This window comes from Mus pahari, chromosome 8 (assembly GCF_900095145.1).
Source record: "Mus pahari chromosome 8, PAHARI_EIJ_v1.1, whole genome shotgun sequence".
NCBI lineage: Eukaryota > Metazoa > Chordata > Mammalia > Rodentia > Muridae > Mus > Mus pahari.
In genome coordinates this window covers 61474917-61495874 of record NC_034597.1, presented here as the reverse complement: position 1 = coordinate 61495874, position 20958 = coordinate 61474917, and the positions used below count along the sequence as shown (strand labels likewise).

Sequence of the window (20958 nt, the reverse complement as noted above, 5' to 3'; positions counted from 1 at the left end):
AGAAATTACTAAGATGGAACATCTAACTGCCACATCCCATATTGTTTATGATTCCCAGTAGCCATTATGACTACAGCATACAAAGAATAAGTGTTAAGCAGGGAATTTCTCTAAATATCAGCTTAATAGTTTTACATACATGTTAATACTAAAAGAGAGAGTAGAGTTTTCACAGTAACATTGTATAATAAAAGTGTATCATCTGCTGGGCAGTGGTAGTAATGCTGCCTTTGATCCCAGCACTTGGAAGGCAGGGGCAGGTAAACCTCTTGAGTTTGAGGCCAGCCTGGACTACAGAGTGAGTTCCAAGACATCCAGGGCTACACAGAGAAACCCTGTCGTGAAAAACAAAAGTACAGCATCTTTCTGGAGTAAAAACATTTTACTATGCTTAAGTACAGTTCTCCTTTTCCGGCTTAATAGCCTGCTTCTGAACCTAGGAAGAGAGAATTATTTAAAGCTCATTTTGTGACAATTTTTCCAGGCATCAGGAAAGAATCTGAACTTGAATGATGAAAGTCAGCATGGCTTGCTAATGCAACTGCTCAAACTCACCCACAACTGTCTGAACTTTGATTTTATCGGCACATCTACTGATGAGTCCTCAGATGACCTGTGTACAGTTCAGATCCCTACCAGCTGGAGATCAGGTAACAGAGAGCTCCAACCTAAGTCAAAATCTGCCTGCCCTGTGTCTGTAGGATAATCTAGAGAAGCATTGTAATTCATTATTTACTTGGAACAAAATTTCATGTTTTCATGAGTTTGTTTATAACATGCTAAGGGTTGATAGAGTAGTAAATTCATGGAGAACTTAAAATTACTGAATAACTCCTCTGCCCAGACATTTCAGGGAGTGGGTGGGTTTGTTTGTTTTTTAATTTTATGAGTATGGGTATTTTACCTACATGTATATCTGTGTGCCACTTGTGTGCCTGGTACCCTAAAGGCCAAAAGAGGATATTGGATCTGCAGGAACTGGAGTTATAGACAATTGTGAGCCACCATGTGGATGCTAGGAACTGATCCCAGGTCCTACGAAAGAGTATCAAGTGCTTTTAACTGGTTAGCCATCTCTCTAGCCACTATTTCTGTTACTTAAAAACTATGTCATGCGGTGTCACTTACCTGTGGTCCCAGCTGATACAGGAGGATCCCAGGTTCAAGGCCAGAATGCATGGCAAGTCTCTGTCTTAGAAAAACAAAAAGTGAACAAAAGAATTTCAGCTTATGGTTTTTTCCTAAGGACAAACATGTGGAAAGGGGGTTTAAGATTATCTAAAGCCCCTTAAGAGTCAGAAAGATAAACACTTCATAGAGGAGTACTTTTTTAAAAAACCTAGCGGGAAAAAAGAAGAAAACAATCTCTACTAGTCTATCACTTTGTGAGAAAATGATAGTTCTTTGACACATAATCAGAAGAATATGGGCCGGGCGTGGTGGCGCATGCCTTTAATCCCAGCACTCGGGAGGCAGAGGCAGGCGGATTTCTGAGTTCGAAGCCAGCCTGGTCTACAAAGTGAGTTCCAGGACAGCCGGAGCTACACAGAGAAACCCTGTCTCGAGAAAAAGAAAAAAAAAGGGCTGGTGAGATGGCTCAGCAGGTAAGAGCACCCGACTGCTCTTCCGAAGGTCCTGAGTTCAAATCCCGGTAACCACATAGTGGCTCACGACCATCTGTAACGAGATCTGACGCCCTCTTCTGGAGTGTCTGAAGACAGCTACAGTGTAATTACATATAATAAATAAATAAAGCTTTTAAAAAAAAAAAAAGAAGAAGAAGAAGAAGAAGAAGAATATGGTCCCTAATATATAATGCAGAGAAAAATGCCTGTAGGCTGTGCAGGCATAGTAAAGGCCTGCGCTCTGTCTTTTTGTCTCCTAGCATTCTTAGATTCTTCGACTCTGCAGCTGTTTTTTGACCTGTATCATTCCATTCCTCCCTCTTTCTCACCTTTGGTAAGTCAGAACCACAGTTTGTAAAGCAAACCTGTTTCTAGTAGGTGGGTCTATTTTGTTTACAAAATCATAGAAGTGAGCCAGATGGTAGGATGATCTCTGCTCAGAGACAGGCAGCTTCGTCTATACAGCAAGCTTAAGAACAGCCGGGGCTACGGGGCTACGCAGAAGAACCCTGCTTTAAAGGGAAAGAAACAGAACACACTAGGATTAGTTACCCAAGTGATACTGCGGTTGTCCTGAAGGTTCTAGTAGCAGAGTCTTCATTGTTTTTATTTATTCTTCTTTCTCTGGTCAATTTATGGCTGTCAGCTCTTTGTGTCCCATCTTGTGTGTAAACCTAGCGTTTGCCACAGGCTAATGTGTGAAGATTCATTTGAGTCTTGCTAAACTTCTCTAGCTAAACTTTGAGACTGGCCTGAGGTGTTTTTAAGATCCTTCAGTGGTTTCTGTAATCCCGGCACATGGGAAATAGAGGCCACTGTATTGGAAATACAAAGTCATCCTTTCTCCCTCATAACAAGTTTGAGGGAAAGAAGAAAAAGTCCCTGGGACCAAAGTTACATAGTGATAAATGATAAAATGGAAGACAAGTGTGCCTTTCTCCCAGAAAGCATTGAGATGCTGTCAGGAATGGTATGTCTGTTCTTTAAAGCAGTAGCTTAACCTTACATTGGAAGGTCATTCAAGTTCTAAAATCTAGTAGGTCCAGGGATTTATGGACTTAGGAACACAGTAAAGTAATGAATGTAAATCACTTCAGGAAGATACAGCACGGTCAGGAGGAACAGTCAGTGAAAACAGACTTTTTACAATGAGGCAACTCACGGTGACCCAGCAAGGCAGGTGACATGTGCCCTTTGGGGCTGGAGGGAGTGGAGGCCTAGGAGAGCTCAGCCTATATGCTAGGAGACAGCATTACAGCAAAAGCTATGGAGTTTACAAAGGAACTGCCTGTTGTGGTGCAGTGGGAGTAGAAGGAGAGCACCTTTGTCTCTGTACCTTCTAACCTCTTAGTGCTTCCTTACATCTGAAGCCAGGCCACAGCAACGCTGACAAATCTCCACCTGCCTGGGAATGGATCATCAGAAAAGACCTGAGCTTAGATCCGGAAGGACAAACCGCAAACCGCTAGCACAGTGGGAAAGGGAAGAAAACACTTTGTCAGGACATGAATTTGGCCTGATTATTTTATCAGTTCTGTAAGCAGAATTTGATTTTATTAAAACAAAAAATCTAAACCTCAAGCTTTATTGAAACTATAAATTGCTTAGCATTTTTAAGGCTTAAGTATATATAAAGAAGGATCAAAGAAGTGACTGGAGTAGTCAGAGATACGATCTAAGGGAGTTCTCCAAGCTGAATGTAGCCATGGGACATTGCTGTGATGAACTTGGGTTGGCTGCTGCTTTCTTTGATAAAGCTAGTGAGTATTACAGAGGCCATAGCTGTCCGTCCTACTGAGTGTGTGCTCTGCTTTACTTGCAGGTCTTGTCCTGCTTAGTACAGATTGCTTCAGTCCGGAGATCCCTGTTTAACAATGCCGAGAGGGCCAAGTTTCTCTCTCATCTTGTTGATGGTGTTAAACGAATACTGGAAAATCCACAGGTAAGATTTCTGAGAATCTATATACTGAATTAGTCTATGGATGGAAATACTGGAAAATCCACAGGTAAGATTTCTGAGAACCTATATACTGAATTAGTCTATGGCTGGCTGCAGAAGTCTGAATGAAGTTCATTAAGGGCTACAAATGGCAGAAACCCCGGGAAGCTGCTTAGTCTGCACCTCTAAAGACAAGTGGGTAGTTGTGGTAAGGGTTTGCTCCAGAGAGGAGCTTGGGCGGTTCAGAGGAGAGGTCACCAGATACAAGCCAGCCAGCAAAGATGGAGCCAAGAATTTTGGGGGGAAAAGAAATTGTTTCCCTCAAGAAATTAAGAATCTAAAGGTTGGTTTTGTTTCTCAGTGTTTACCATTGATATGAGTGACCTAACATGCAAGACTTTCTTTAGTTTGGAAGGTAAATACTTTTTTTCTAAAAATACATTCCAGAATTTGATAGCTTTTTTTCCCTTTAAATACCACTTTCTTCCAATATTCTCTATAGTTGGAAAAAAAAATCTATATCAGTGGGTTTTTAAATATACTTAACTTTGTCCCTCTCTTTAAAAATGCCTTTATTCAGTCAACAAATTGTATTAAGATTTACTATGTGCCAGGGTTGTGTAAGGGAATAAAATAAAATTTCTGTCCTGATCACTAGTAGAGAATAATATTTATTCATAGGGAAATACAAATATACCGATAATTTACATTTGTATAGTACTAGATATAATTATATACTAGTATATATTAAACATCTAAGATACAATGTGAAACACTTGTTCAGCTTTTATTGATTAAAAAACTAAGGTGCTTCACTTAGCAATCATTTCAACACACATAGAAATGAAATTAACTAGCTTCCCTTTGATCTATAAGAAGCAAACATGTCTGAGATGATGCCCATTTCCACCATTAATCACCTTTACATCATTAGGCAAGAGATATGATCCCTCTGGGTCCTGCTTCATCCTCTGCCACTTGAGGCTAGTGGTCCCGTCTCATGGGTACATGTTTGAGTTGATGGGATAATAAATGTGATCAAACCTTTTAAAAGGAACATTTTACTTGTTTCCAAGCCTTCTGTAACTATTGTTCTGAATCATGATTATTTGCATCTCAAAAGTTGAAAAATAGATTCTTGCCCTTCCCCTTACCATGCCAAGCACATGTCATTCTTGGAGTATGGTGTTAACATGTTCCACTTTCTTCCTATGCCATTGCCAGAGTTTATCAGACCCAAACAATTACCATGAGTTCTGCAGACTACTGGCTCGGTTAAAGAGTAACTACCAACTGGGAGAACTGGTAAAAGTGGAAAACTACCCTGATGTTATCCGATTGATAGCCAACTTCACAGTGACCAGCCTACAGGTTTGTCTCTGATCAGTGTCTTTCTGTTTAATTATTGCGATCTCTTCTCTTACTAATTTTAACCCTATAAAAACATTATTGAAGTTGGAGTATAGCTTAGCGCTTGAACACGTCCCTAGTATGTGTGAGTTCTGATTTCAATCTTGAGAATCACAGGAAGAAAAAAGAATATTTCATACCTATAGCATACCCTACAAAGTCGTTACTGTTATAGACTATTTACATTTATGAGTGTAAGAAAAGGGTTGGAGTTCAGTGGTAAAACACATGTCTCATATTTGTGAGACTGCATTTGATCCCATCTCCACAAACGCAGTTCAGCAACTTTGATTAGAGGAACGTGTAGACATTATAAGGACAATATTGAAAACTGAGAAGGGCTAAGGACGTAACTCAGTAGTAGAGTGCTTACCTACCATACTTAAAGCCCTGGGTTATATCCAGTACTAAGAGAAGTCTTTATTATCTCTCTGAAAAGCAGAAGATAGAACAGAGACCTAGACTGAAGAATGAGAGAAAATAGGGGTGTGCCTCCCGGCGCCCCCGACCCCCCCCAACTCGCTCACTCACTCTTCATGTAGCAGCACATTGAGGGTCTCTTGCTGTGTGATTTATATTGTACAGCATTCATCTTAGAGCTTGAGACTCATCCCTGTGATTTCTGGCTCACTAGGTTCAGAGTGGGACCTTGCCGTCTCATAATTTCTTAGAAGCTGACCATTAGTTTTCCTGCATTCTGATGCATCTCTCCTTCTCACCTGGATTTATATAGCCAGCACCAAAGCACCGTCTTTCTCATTAAACTCTTGAATCTGAAATACTAGTGTATTCATTACTTTTTTGCTGGTGTAATGAAATACCCTAACTAAAAGCAACTTACAGAACGAAGAGTTTCCTTGCTTGTGGTTCCAGAGGGCTGAGTCTATTATGTGGTACTTGTCTTTAATCCCAGCACTCAGGAGGCAGAGGCAGGTGGATCCCGATGAGCTTCATCTATGTAGTGAGTTCCAAGGCATCCAGAGCTAGATAATGAGACTCTGTCTCTAAAGAGACCAATCAAAAGAGTCCGTGGTGGTAGAGGCAGGCAGCAAGGGACAAGCACGGTGGCAGGGTCAGGAAGCTGAGAGTGAGCTTGGACAAAGCTATGAACCCTGCTTCTGTAACAGACACCCTCCAGCAAGACTGCACCTAAACCTTCCCAAACAGCATTACCAGCTGATGGCCCAGGCTCACGGAGGACATTTATTTAACCACCACAGCTAGTGTCTGCTTTAAATGAGTTAGAATACACAGATATGAGCCCCTAAAAACTTACTTTGTTGTTCTTTGTGTCAGATGGCCTGGGATTTTTTTGTACAGAAATGAAAAATATGCTTGTGTTCTTTTGTTGGTCTTAGCACTGGGAATTTGCCCCAAATAGTGTGCACTATCTCCTGAGCCTATGGCAGCGGCTGGCAGCCTCTGTACCATATGTCAAAGCCACAGAGCCCCATATGCTGGAAACATATACTCCTGAGGTTACCAAAGCCTATATCACATCCCGCTTGGAATCTGTGCACATCATTCTGAGGTAAGGAAGCACACTACCACCACATTCCCTTACAACAGACTTGTGTCAAATTTACTAGAAATCAGGTCCCAAGTGGGAGCAAAGGAAGCTGTGTGTTAGTGCTATGTTTGTTTGTGGCCAACTGTCTTTGTCTTTCCCTCTAATACCTTGTTCATGTCCTTTTATATCAACATCCACAGCTGTATCTGTATACAAACATACTGCATGTGCTTGCCCTTCTACTGATATGTTTTAACTATGAGGACTGTTTATAGGACATAGAAAGTAAAAGATAGAATGCATAAGTATGGAATTTAGTGAGACTTCCTAAAGAAATAAGTAGAAAAAGGAGATTACAAGGTCAAGTCATAACTGACTCTGAATTTCAGAGCTTGCAAGGAAATGTAATTTTAGCAAGCTTATCATTGATTTGTCATGTTAGCATAAAAGTTGTCATCTACTTTGACTACTAACTGAACCAGAAACCCATAAAGAAATGTCCGACTGTGGCTAGAGAGAAAGCTCAGCAGTTAAGAGCACTGGCTGTTCTTCCAAAAGAACCCAGGTTCAATACCCAGCACCCATGTGGCAGCTCACAACTGTCTGTAACTCCAGTTCCTGGGGATCTAACACCCTCACATTGTCATAGATTCAGGCAAAACACCAATGCCCATAAAATAAAGATAATTAAATTATTTTTAAAAAGAAAATTGGCTAGAGAGAGCTAGCTCAGTGGTTAAGAGCACTGACTACTCTTCCAGGGGTCCTGAGTTCAATTCCCAGCAACCTCATACTTTGCTTACAAACCATCTGTAATAAATGGGATTTGTTGCCCTCTGTGGTATGATTGAGAAGAGTGACGGTGTACTCACAGTCAATCAATCAATAAATAAATCTTTAGAAAGAAAAAAAGAAAATTGTCAGGCCTTTTAAGGCATGTCTTATATTAAATCAAATCACCTTTCTTTAGGGACCTTTCTCATATCTTTTGATTGCATTTCTCATACTTGGATCTGGGTCTACAATATTTGGGTTTGTTTGTGATATTTTATTGTTGGCATTTTTGTTTGTGGTTTGGGCAGTTGTTTGGATTTTATCCTTTACTTGCTCAGAGTCAAGGACATTCAGTTGTCTTTAGTCTATGGTTAGTGTATATTTCTGTGTCTGTGTGCCTATTTGTTTCTTCTTCAACCATGTAGTCCCAGGGGCTGAACTCACATCACATGATCACACTTGACATCAAGTGCCTTTATCTGCTGAGTCACCTTACAGGGTCAAGTTTGTGGTCTTAACTGTTTATGACTTGAGTCATTTCAAAATAGGGGCATTCATGAAGTTCACTGGAAAGCCTTCATCCAATCATTTGGCTTCCAAGAGGCGATGCTGGGGGTGGAGAAATGTACAGATTCTAGACCCAGTAAGCCAGTTTTAATAGCTATATACGCTTGGGCATGTTCCTGCATTTCCTTTTTTTTATAAACAACAAATAGTAATAAGACTACCTTGTGATCTTATGAGAATTCATACAAGTTAGCACTGTATGTAGCATATGAAAAGGCAGCTGCTGCTTCTGAAACAGTAGAACAGTAGAGATCTCACCATAGGACACAGTGTTCTAAAATACCTAAGAATAAGGCAAGACCTGGTACAGAGCCACAATTCAGAAACCAGAGGTGAGAAGCTAAACTACCAGTTTGGTACCAAAGTATACATGGCAAAATTGGGTGTACACCAAGCCTATTTAATAAGCTTTGTAAAAAAATTTTAAAAATTGTACTTAGTATGATTATTCTTACAGTTAGGTATTTTTTGTATAGCAAGGTTGGGTTTGATACATATGGGGTTCATCTAAATTTTTGCATTGCCGGGAAAAACATAGTGCCTTCCACATGAAAGTTTTTTAATTCCCTAAACTCATTTGGCCACAATAACTTCAATTACAGGAATATGTGTTTAGAGTCTCCAAAGTAATCAGAAAGATTGACTGGGGGGGCCTAGGGTAGTTCAGCAATATAGTACTTGCCTGACATACACCAAGTTCAATCCCAGCACCACAAAAGCAAATTATTAAAAAAAAAAAAAAAAAAAAAAAAAGGTGGGGGAGGAAGGGAAAGAAAGTTACTCTTTCTGGGCCTTCAAAATGACTCAGTGAGTAAAGGTGCTGCAGGCCCCCATCCCTGATTGTCACACATCAATTTCCAGGGCCTAAAGAATTTTAAATAAGCTGGGTTATAGTGGTACACACCTTTAATCCCAGCATCCAGGAGATAGAGGCAGGTGAATCTCTAGTTCAAGGACAGCCAGGGCTAGCTACCCTGTCTCAGAGGGGAAAAAAATTTAAGTAAATAAAAGGAAAACACAAGAAGGGTTAGAAGTGCAAGACTGCCAGGTTCAATATTAGATAAACACTAAGGAATTGGGAAGATTGGGACCAAGACCAAGACCAAGTCGTAAACTTTTTAAATATCCTTCCTTGGATAAAATTAATGTTGCTCCTCTATGGTTAAGAAGAAAGAGCTGCTGTATCATGGAATTAAAGAGCGCTGCCTTCTTTCTTGGGAGTAGGGATGGCCTGGAAGATCCCCTGGAAGATACAGGTCTGGTCCAGCAACAGCTGGACCAGCTGTCCACCATCGGGCGTTGTGAGTATGAGAAGACATGCGCGCTCCTTGTGCAGCTGTTTGACCAGTCGGCGCAATCCTACCAAGAACTGCTGCAGAGTGCCAGTGCCAGCCCAATGGACATTGCAGTGCAGGAGGGTGAGTGCCGTGTGCGGGGAGCACAGGTGCCGTCAGTCACCTTGCCTCTCGCTCACTGCCTCCCTTTGCTCCCCGACCCAAAGATTTTTATTACTTTCTATCACCTCCATGCACAGAGTGAGTAAATGAATGAATGAATGAATGAACGAACGAACAAATGAACAAGTGCCACAGAGGACTAAGGCAGAATAACTAAGGAATATTGCATTCCTAAAACAATGCCTGTGTGATACAGGAATGTTCATTATCTGATCACTTTCCTCTTGGTATCAACCTAACCAGAGTAAAATGGTAGCCATCTTCTGTCAGAAAAGTAAGATTTACTAGAGGATTCTCAAGATTAAGGAGCCTTCTGTAAGAAGTGTCTTTACAACAGTGGCAAGAAGGTAATCACTAAAGAGTCTTTTTCCTACTCCAGGACGACTGACGTGGTTGGTCTATATCATTGGAGCTGTGATTGGTGGCCGAGTTTCTTTCGCCAGCACTGATGAGCAAGATGCAATGGATGGTGAGCTTGTCTGTCGGTAAGTGTGCCCTATGGAAGCCTTTCATTCTACGTGACTACTGAGAACCCATTAGGGCCCTATTGACACTTCCCATCAACTCCACAAAGTCTTCTTCAGCAGCTAAATGCCCATTAGGACATGGACCTACTGCTGCTCTAGCTAGCTTTTTTGTGCATGCAGTAAGAACTCTGCCTGTGACTTACACTGAAAATATTTTAGCAGTGATCAGCAGGGAAATATTGTCTGGAATTAGGAAAACTAATAAGAGGATAACCATTGATCTGTTCAGGGGTATTGTCTAGGGGTTAGAGAGTGTCGACTGTATTTGCAGTGCTGGTTCATCTAAGAGGAAACTGGTTCCTTGGTCTCACCAAAAGTTAAATAGCAGCACTCCTGTAGCCTGTCGCTTTGCCATACCCTTGTTTACCCACAGGATTGCGCATTATTTTGTATCTGTAGTTCTCCTTCATGAAAAAAAAAAAAAAAATGCCACTAAGTGAGTGTTAAATGCTACTGAAAGTTTTCTAAGTTAAAGGGGGAAGAAGAAGTAGATCTCTGAATTCAAGGCCAGGCCAGTCTACATATTGAGCTCTAGGCCACCCAAGGCTTTATAATGTAGTCTTGTCTCAAAATAAAAGTAAGTCATTTTACTATGGTAATAAGCTCATTACATGCAAGCACAAATACTTATAAGACCAGTGTGGTGGCATAGGCCTGTAATTCTAGCTACTCAAAAAAGGCTGAAACAGAAGATTCTGTCTCAAATGGAAAAAGGGGCTAAGGATACAGGTTGATAGGCACATGCATGCCCAGCATACTGAAGGCTCTAGAGTCAATCTCAGAAACAAGTAAATGAATAAACAAGAAAGGTGTTTATGAGAAAAATTAGTCAACAATTTTCAAACCTCTGTCATGTAGAGGAAGGATACCAGGAATCTCCTCTCTGCATCAGTCTGTGGTAATACCACATACCCTATAGCTTCTAGAAAGCTACTGTACATTACTGTAAGAGTGTAAGAGGAAGGGGCCAGAATGTTGCTGTGTGCTTTAAAATGATTATGGAGCCCTGCAGAAAGCTGCCACCTTTAAACATTGTGAGCTTTTCAGATGTTCTTCCTAGGGAGGACACCCAGGAACCTGTGTCTTACATAGTGTTGGTCCCTAGACACTCAGTCTATAAATCTGAGTCTTCTGAAAACTTCCCATTTGTGTCTTTCTACCCCATGTTGTTTATCAGATGTTCTTTTGCCTTTTCTGTGGCAAAAGGTAGTGAACAGAGATGCCCTAAGAGTGGAATCAGACTGCCTTTCTGATACCACACATGTGTCATAATAAATGCAGTTTAGACAGTGTCTTGTAGGCTGTCCCCTTGGGTTTGCAACACAGTAAGTGAATCTGATTTTCTCATATGTCACAAATAGTTGCTATCTTCATTCTGTAAAATGCCAATTAATTCACCTATAAAAATGCCATTCTTACTTATTCTACTTGTTTGGCAAAGAAGGGTACAGAGCAGAAGAGTGAAGCCACGGGTAGTACAGCTACTGCTCATCCCTGGAAGTAATCTCTGCCCATGGTCTTTCTGCCGTGGGTCTCCCTTCCTTTCAAGGCTCCGTGAGAAAGGAAGAGCCCAGTCCCATCGTCTGTGTAGATGAATTTGAATGCAGAAGATTGTTCCATGCACAGTCTAATGGAAATTCCAGAAAAAGATGATTACTTTTATATTTGTGTTTACCACTGTTTATAAGCAGTAGAGACTTAGATTCCTCACCAACATTTAGTGCCTGCAGAAAAGACAATTCCCAAAGTGTCTGATAATTTTGAGGTAGTTTACATCGTTTATAGTGCCCAAGATATTTTGCTGTTGAGAGAATCATTGCTCCTCTTCTTCCAGGGTGCTCCAGCTTATGAACCTGACAGATTCCCGCTTGGCTCAGGCTGGTAATGAGAAGCTCGAATTGGCCATGCTGAGTTTTTTTGAGCAGTTTCGTAAGATCTACATTGGGGACCAGGTGCAGAAATCCTCAAAGGTAACAGACTCACAGCTCCGTTTCTCGCTCCTCAGATGTGGAGTTGCTGATGGAGGGGAACAGTTGATCACAGTTACAATAAGGGTCCAGATTTCCAGTACTGGGTAGTCCAAATGTTTTCAGAATAATCAATACATTGGGCCTGTTTCTCTAGTGCTCCATATGCTTAACAAATGGCCAGTCGAAACATCTGTTGTACTTCCCCAAATTGGCAGTTCTTAGTCTCCATACATGAATTGATGTAGAGAACAGCCGGTGGTTTTGGCAGTGTTAGGAGAATTTCAGGAATGAAGGGGACCAATAAGAGAACACAGCCTCCATCTAGAGTTTAGAACATTGAACCTAGCCTGTCCCTTCAGTACATGCTTCCCAGGACTGTCTGACATCTTATACCCTGAGTGTGGACATATTTTAGAGAGCATGGGTTTGTGATAGTTCTAATCTGTGTCGTCTGATTATTTTCTCTTACTTTGCATGATACCAGCTGTACCGCCGACTCTCGGAAGTTCTGGGATTGAATGACGAGACGATGGTGCTGAGTGTCTTCATAGGAAAAGTGTAAGTGTTGCGGCTCACCGTCAGCAAGGGGCCCTGCTGTCCTGTTGCAGCTGAGCAGTGACCCAGGCACTGCGCTGCTACTGCCTTCCTATTCCAGCCTTGATCGTTTGCGTCAGAGAATTGTGCATTTGAGTGTGTGACACGCTGTGCTTAGAGATGGCCCGGCCCCAGAGCATTCCAGGCTTGTGTAGAATTTTGCCGAATCTTCTCTTTAGCCTCTGGAATCATAGTTCAAATCCTGTCACGGCACTAACAAAATGGAGCTGCTCCCTGGTGGTTGGTGCTTGTCCTTTCTCGCTCTCCACCACTGAGCTGTCTGGGAAGCCCAGACTAAGCATTTGTTTTCTGGTGCTGATTTCCATTAGGAATGAATGCCTGCCCCACGCCCATGGGGAAAGCCTCACTCTGACTGGGCGTACTGTTTTCAGGAAATAGCATTTCCTTCAGGAGTCTTGAGTCTCCAAAATTCGCTCCTGCTATTTGAATGTCTCCAAAGACAGTGCTCCTAATTGGCCCTTTTTCTGTTTTTTTGTTTTTGTTGTTTTTAAGTTATGTCCCTTGGTTACATTTTCCTCTTAAGGAGCTCAATTTATCAAAGTACACACTAGGAGTCAAATATTAATAACCCAGGGCTGTGTGCAAAGTACCATTTTGCTTCCTTGCAACTGTTCTAGCCTAAACACTGGTATCCATGAGCTGGTTAATAATTTAAAATGGAAAAAGCAAAGGGGGTCTAAAGGACTCTGCCAGCCAAGAATCCAGAAGCAAGGGCTACTAGAGTTCTGCAGCTGACAGTGGATGGTGCAGGTGCAAGTTGCATACGTCTGCATGTTATCACTGCCGCAGAAATCTCTTACCCTTGCTGCAGAAATCAGCCCTGGAGTGCCCCAGAATTCCAAGGGCCTGGGTATGGGCCAGTGTAGCTTTGGAACCAAGTAGTGAAGATTATCTGAAGGATAATTTTTCTAGTCAACCAAATGTAAGTACAGAGATTTTATACCCTTTTTTTTTTTCCTGTGGTCGTGATGTCTGTGAATTGGTGATGCAGATGTGTGGTGACTTGACTGATGAATTTCTTCTTTCTCCTCAAGGGAATCAAACACATCAAAAGTCTCTCTTGCTTCTTTTTTCTTTTTGTCCTTCAGCATCACCAATTTGAAGTACTGGGGTCGTTGTGAGCCAATCACCTCCAAGACACTGCAGCTCCTCAATGACCTCTCCATCGGATATCCTTTAAACTAGACTCTGAGCAACTCAGAAATGTGCATGGTTTCTTGCCTGTACTCGGGTGTCTCCTGTTTTCCTGGCGCCCAAGGCAATGCGTACACAGAATCTAGAATAAGTCCAAGTCCCTAAAAGTGAGACACCACACAATATAATAGTTGACTACAGATTTATCACTGACTGGTCCTAAGATTTATAAATAAATACTAAGCACCCAGAATATAGCTCGCTGGTATGTTCTCTAACTAAGCTTTAGCATCCATAGTAGGGGAAAAAAAAACCTCATGGCTCCTCAGTGTAAGCATCCTGACACCAGGCTTTCTCACAGAAGTGGTGGCTTGCCAGACTTATTTGAACACTGTCTACTGTGAAGTTTGAATCGCTCCACAGTCAGGAGCCAGCAAGTACAGGAACTACTGTACAATTTCTTAGGCAACTTTTTCTCACTTCTTCAAAAGACTTTTTATAGCTAGTACCTTTTCAGAGTAAGAGAGGAGTCTATGCACAGTGGATACTCAGGAGGGCTTTAAAGCATAAAGTCCCTCTTGAAATCCCTGCCAGACGGAGCTCCTGTAGGATAATCTGGTTCTAAGGAGAAGTTTCTGTGGTACTGATTTTCTTAAAAGTAGCAGTTTGGTATGGGTATTCGTGTATTAATTAAATACTAACAAGCACTTCTTATTTGGCAGTACTGTGCTCATATGGCTTAGAAAATAAGATATTGAGGGAAAGCATCCTCACGCTGGAACATTGCTTAGTTTGTGCTACACTTTCCTTGACTGTGACCCTTTGTCTTTACATACAGTAGCGTAAGGAAGTTAGTGAAGCTTAGCGCTGTACAGTTCATGCTGAACAATCACACGGTGAGTGCGCTTAGCCTCCTTCCCTGTCCATTCCCCAGCCACCCTCATATACTTCCTCAGCACTGCTAAGCAGGTATTTCATTTCATTTGAATCTTGCATCCTGGGTCCTGCATCCCTGCCAGATTATACTCCCATCACAGAGCTGCTTTTGGGATCAGGGTGCCTGACCTGTATTAAAGTCACCTACTTCTGTATATACTTGGGATAAACCAGTAATAACAGCCACAATAACTTTAAAAAGTGAAACATCTTGTATCCTTTAAAGAATGGCCATGGGGCTAGTGTGCAAGGGCTCGGTAATTCTGAAATTACTGACTTGCCTTCTACCTCTTAACCCTTGTTTTTACCTTTTTAACTTGTTTTCTTTTTTTTTTTTTCTTTAATAGAGCGAGCACTTTTCATTTTTGGGTATTAACAATCAGTCCAACCTGACAGACATGCGGTGTCGAACTACCTTCTACACAGCACTTGGGCGTCTCCTCATGGTGGATTTAGGTACTGCAATAAACCCTAGAGGCTTAAGAAGTAATCTGGCCCTGTACTAAATTTTTATCTTGAGAACAGAGAATAGAACTGGGAGAAGTTTTCTCGGTTGTTTCAGCAGTGACCAAAAACATCTGAATAACCCCTTCTTTTCATAAAGAGCACATTAAACTGCCATGCTCCCTCTCCTGGAATAGGGTAACAATTTACAACCAAGTTTTCATCTTGATATGCTATATTTGTAAATTCTCTTCAAGCTGAATACAGTAGTGTGAAGCTGTTATTCCATTGTTAGGTGGTTTTGAGACCAACCAGAGAAATATAGTGAGATTCTTGTCTAAAATAATTTTTCAAATATAAAATTCTGTCTTTGACTACAGTGTCTATAAAGTAAGAGAATTATTGAGATTCTTATCAGCCAGAACGACCTCTACCCCACACTAATGAGCAACCCACATGACCCAGTTAACAAAGGTTTAATTATGTGGGTCTCCAGTGCATATGAACAGGGAAGGATAGTCACCTGAGTAGCTCTGGTGCTTCAACTAATCGTTGTTGCTCAGTGGTGGTTGTCATGGTGATTTTTTAGTTGTTTTCATTTAATCCTACTAAAATGATGGGACACCTTCTAGGTTTATGAAAAACTAAGAAAAGTGTGTGTGAGTAAAGCTTCCAGAAGCATCTCACCTCATTCTCACAGCAGTCTTGGTCCCTTCTCTACTGAGTACAAAATAAACAGACAGCAAACAGTGCCTGCACATATGCATGTCTCAGCTAACGTTTGACTTGAGTTACTACTAACACCCGTTGGGATAGTTAAGGGAGCCTTTGGGTTACTTTGGGACTTCCTCCCTTTTCCCCCAACTTACTTTTCAAGCATTCATAGCTTGGACTTGTTGACATCAGAGTCACCCCCAGGGTTGTTTCCCTTGCAGGAGAGGATGAAGATCAGTATGAACAATTCATGCTTCCTCTAACAGCAGCATTTGAGGCTGTGGCCCAGATGTTCAGCACTAACAGCTTCAATGAACAGGAGGCAAAGGTGAGTCCTCCACCCATAAACCAGGTGGCCTCTGGCTGAAGGCAGTTCCTGGTAAATCAGGGATTAGGTAGCCACCAAAAGGGTGCAGCTTATTCACAAACTATCCCCTCTTGACAGCTGAGTCGCTTGTGCTTTTGAGATTTTAAATTAAAGTCTTCTCTATATTAAAGTGGATCTAGAGTGCCTAGAGATTGTTAGGTACATTTTTAGATGTGTCAGCATGAAGTAAGTTTTTTTTACTGTCTTTTGAATCACTGCTATATCTTGAATTGTGTCCCATTTTAATTTCTAATGCCGTTTACCAGTGATATCACTGCTTTCCAGAAGAGTCCTGTGGGTTATTAGTCTTTGTAAAAAGCAAAAAGAAACTCTTTACTTTATTTTTCTGTCTTTTTCTACCTTTGTTTTCATGTTTTTCTTCGAGTTACTCAATTCTTTTCAGCTCTTTCATATTGTAAAGCTGTAAAACTATGCATATTGTTCCAAAAGTATTTCTTTGTGTGAATGTTTCTAGTCTGAAAGTCAACATCGTCATCAACGTCATCATCATTACTGTTTCACATGTGCAGTGTTGGGTGCTTCTCCACTGTCATGAAACAGATTTTCTTTTTTTAATTGTAAAAAATGTTTTTCATACCATATATTTTAATCACAATGTCCCTTCCCCCAGCTTCTTCCAGATTTTTCCTACCTCTCCACTCAAAACACATTTTGAAAGCCTGCAAATTTGGTACATGACATTTTCATTACCATTGAGTTCTTTGTAATTCCTTATTTCTGTGAAGGTTTCTTTCGAGGAGCCTAGGAATTGTGGCTCTGTCATGGTGCTTACTAAACCACTTGAAGCCCATGGGTTCAAACCCCAGCACTACAATATAACAACAAAAAAGAGCTTATTCTTTCAATTTCCATATTCTGTATGTCAGATTTTAAGCTAGTTTTTTTTCATTCTTGATTTCTGGCTCTCAAAGTTGTCATTCGATTGTTACTCTTCTGTTTGTACTTTGTGCATCCATTCCTGACCTGTAGATATCATATCAGATTCAGAAGACCTAGTAGGACTGTTGCAGTGTCCCAAGAGCACCCAGGCTGAGCAGAGAGAGGCCAAATAGCAAAGGGGTATTGATGAGAAAAATGTGAGGTTTGACCTGACAGTTCATCTTTTAAAGCCTCTTAGGAAACAGCACATTAGCTGAGTGGGTAGGACACTCAGCCAGTCCTGACAGCCTGAATTCAGTCTCCATTATCCACACAGTGAAGGAAGAAGACCAACTCCTTCAAGTTGTCTTCTGACATGCACTATAACATGTATGTGAGCACATGTGTGTGTGCACACACACAAATGTTTAAAAACGTCTTTTAAATTTTGAAAGATGGAAAACTAAGAGACTTTGCAGCAAGGTAGTCAGCAGTACCGTTCTGTACAGCTTTCTCAACTTTATGCTTGTGTTGGCGCCTGAGTCATGTGAAAGGGAAAGGTAATTAAGAGTATCAAGTAGATGACAGCTCTTTCCCATCATCTTAGTTCCATTCAAAGCAAGTAATAAGACTACCTAAAGAAACCACATTGACAATGAGCTGCAGTAGTCACCCATTATTTCTTTCATGGCCCATGGACCAAGTCTTTTAGGTTGATGTATCTTAGACTAGAAAGTTGAGCCGTGGTGTCAGCTCAGCGCTGTTTGCTTAAAGAAGACTACTCTTCCTAGACTAGTGCAGCGACTTCTGCTAAACAAGCCGACGCCTTCAATTCCAGGGACTCTAATGCTGTGATATAATTGGATTTTCTGGTTGGTTGGTTTGTTTGTTTTCAAGATGAGGTTTCTGTGTAGCCCTGTCTGCCCTGGAACTGTCTCTGTAAACCAAGCAGGCCTCAAACTCACAGAAATTTGCCTGCCTCTGCCTCCAGATCAAATGGTCTTCGATCAAAGGTGTGCACCACTACTACCAGGCTTATATAATAGGTTTTTTAAATAGTCATCTTATTAATCAGGATGCCCAAGTAGAAATTCTATTGAGAAAGAAACTACTGGATTTAATAGCTCCAGAGAGAAAGAGAGACAGGGTATGTGGTATGTAGGTGTGGGTGTGTGGCATGTGCTACAGAGTGTATGTGGAGGCAGGAGACAGCTGTGTGGAATCAGTTCTCGTCTACCTTCAGGGATCAAATTCAGGTTACCAACTTGCAAAGAAAGCACACTGAGCCATCTTACAAGCACCAGATCTGGCATCTTGATAGACGCTGCATGCCCTACTCTAAGAAGCAACATGACCATGGGAAAGTTACTAGGCCCCTTCTGTAAATGGAGAGTATAATGTATAAGCAGCTCTGAGGTTTACCACATCAGTCTTATTTCTAGATAGCTAGGGTACAAGGGAAGGAACTATGTCTACTCCCTTTCTCTTCTTGGTAGAGTCTACACGTAAGTTCCTTTAGGATAAAGAACTCATGACATGAACCCCTTCTGCCTTTATATGAACTGTTTTCCCTTGCCTTTGGTACAACTGGGCTAGTTTGCTTTCCTGATCTTTATATTTTTCTTTAATGTGTTAAATTTTACCATGTTCAAGAGTCTTTTTTTAGCATACATGAGGCCATGGGTTCAAGCTCTGGCATGGTGGGGGGACAAAATAGCTTAACTTCAATTTTTTTGCAATAGTGAGCCATAATCCTTATTAATTTTTCTGAGTATACAGTGGATATCCCTTCTTAGAAATACTTGGGTCAGCAATGTTTGAGTTTTCAGGTTTTGTTTTTTTTATAGATTTTGACATATTTACATATATATAATGAGATATTTTGAGAATGGGACTCAAATCTAAATACAAAATCCAGTTGTGTTTCACATACACTTCATGCACTTGGCCTGAAGGTAATGTTGTGCTTTTATTATTGGTCATGAGGATCTTCTTATTCTTTTGCAGTACGGGGTCTTAGGGATCAGAGCACTGACCTGTCTCATAGCCCAGTGATTCTGTATAAGAACAGTTTCATAACATAGAATTTCCATTTACTGGGCATACTGAAAATTAATTTGAGATTTTAGCAATGTAGGAAGTGGGAATCAGGTAAAGTGCTTTTCTCACACATGTGAGGCCCTCAGGATTGCCCCTGCCCTGCTTACCTAAAAAATATTTTCTATTATAGAGGATACTGGATTTCAAATTTTGTTATAAGAAATCTTCAACCTGCATATCAAGTTTCTAAAACTAATTTTTCAGGTGAAAAGATTCCATTCTAGCATTAAGAAGTAGATTTAGAATATTGGGAGAGGGGTGTTTTTTGAGCTGTGAAAGAAAGAGTTTGATTTCAATTGCCTGGAATTCCTGTCAGAGGAGCATAATTGAGGTGTTTCTTCTCTCTCTGAATCCTGCTACAGAGAACTCTGGTGGGCCTAGTGAGAGACCTGAGAGGGATAGCCTTTGCCTTCAATGCCAAGACCAGTTTCATGATGCTCTTCGAATGGATGTATCCTAACTCAGACTGGAAACTACTGCACAGACCATAACTGGAATGTGGTTATGTGATAAGAGTGGGAAGGAGAAGGTGAAGGAAGGTTGGTGGCTCAAAAAGATGGTTATCCAAAGGTCTGTTATTTCCTAGGAGCCCACTGCAATGGGCTCATGACCCAACCCTGCCTTCTGATTAGTGCATAAATAAAGTTCTTTCCCAGTTTCTCATCTGGGTTCCAGATAAACATTGCTGTGGAACCAAGTCTCAGTGTAGAACTGTTGCATACCTTTAATCCCAGCACTCAGGAGGCAGACACAGCGGGGAGGAGCCTTAACTTGGCGGCCAGCCTGGTCTACACAGCAAGTTCCAGGATAGCCATGACTACACAGAGAAACCCTGTCTTGAAAAAGAAAAAGAAAAAAAAAAGAAAGCCAGACATGTTCTTCTATGCAGTTGACTATAAGAAGCCTTGTAGAGCTAAGAAGAAGGGCCTTTTTTATTTTTATTTTTATTTTTTTTAAGATTTATTTTTATATGCATTGGTGTTCTGTCTGAATGTCTGTGTGAGGGTGTCAGATCCTTTGGAACTGACATTACAAACAGCTGTAAGTTATCATGTGGGTGCTGGAATTGAACCAGGGTCCTTTGAAAGAGTAGGCAGTGCTGTTATCCACTGAGCCATCTCTCCAACCCTAAGAAGAAATCTTAAGTTTACAACCTTGTATCAGTCATCAAAATCTGAGTATCTGTCTCTCCTGTAGTCATAGAAGTGGTAAAGTATAAATAAGAATACGAAATACACTGTGTTCTTCAAAATAAAAGCACTGAGAATTGAAATGTACTCCTTAAGTCTGACTGATAGACAGACAGACATTGCTCACATAGAAAAATTCCCCAAGTTAGTAAGCACAACAGGAAAATAGCTATAGTATGGATTTGTGTTTGTTGAGCACTGAAAAATTAAAATCTGTGATGTCTGGATTGCGAATGTCTTCCTTAGCACCTCTTTTATAGATACCCCTCCTACATGCCGATTCTCCAGCGGGCAATTGAGCTCTGGTACCATGACCCAGCCTGTACCACACCTGTGCTCAAGCTGATGGCTGAGTTAGTTCATAACAGGTAAGCATGATAGGGTGTTCTGCTACTTGAGAACCCCTCAGGTAATTCATTTTCTTGTGCTGTGGGCAGATTCTGTAGCACGCACTACTATCAAATTTGCAGACTTCTAAAAGTGTATGTGTTCTTGATATCTGAAAACTATTCCCAGCCACACCAAGCCATCGCCATCTGCAGGAAATAAATTACCAAAAGGGGTGTTCTGACGCGAGGCAGCGTCTCTGTGCTAGGGCACTGAGACTGCTGATCTTCATCCCTCCTCCTTGGTTCTAGGGTCACAGAGATGGACCAGCATACCTGGTTTTCGCAAGACTTGGCATCAAACCAGGGCTTCCTGCATGCTGGAAAACCCTCTTAACTAACTAAGGCAGATCCCCAACCCAAGGTGGCTGCCTTCCCCCCACTAACCCGAGGATATTAATTCTTTTTTTTTTT

The 20958-nt window shown here is 41.2% G+C and overlaps 1 protein-coding gene across 2 annotated transcripts in view; it reads left to right on the top strand.

Moving 5' to 3' along the window:
• Xpo7 (exportin 7) overlaps positions 1-20958 on the top strand; it is an 86511-nt gene that overhangs the window by 54140 nt on the left and 11413 nt on the right. For both annotated transcript variants that reach the window (XM_021202841.2, XM_029541430.1), the window contains exons 7-21: positions 485-650; positions 1886-1959; positions 3448-3567; positions 4789-4935; positions 6333-6505; positions 9050-9243; positions 9662-9767; positions 11644-11779; positions 12264-12337; positions 13483-13563; positions 14361-14424; positions 14812-14920; positions 15844-15950; positions 19331-19419; positions 20419-20526. In XM_021202841.2, the coding sequence (XP_021058500.1) occupies positions 485-650; positions 1886-1959; positions 3448-3567; positions 4789-4935; positions 6333-6505; positions 9050-9243; positions 9662-9767; positions 11644-11779; positions 12264-12337; positions 13483-13563; positions 14361-14424; positions 14812-14920; positions 15844-15950; positions 19331-19419; positions 20419-20526 (1748 nt within the window). The remainder of the gene's footprint in view (positions 1-484; positions 651-1885; positions 1960-3447; positions 3568-4788; positions 4936-6332; positions 6506-9049; positions 9244-9661; positions 9768-11643; positions 11780-12263; positions 12338-13482; positions 13564-14360; positions 14425-14811; positions 14921-15843; positions 15951-19330; positions 19420-20418; positions 20527-20958) is intronic.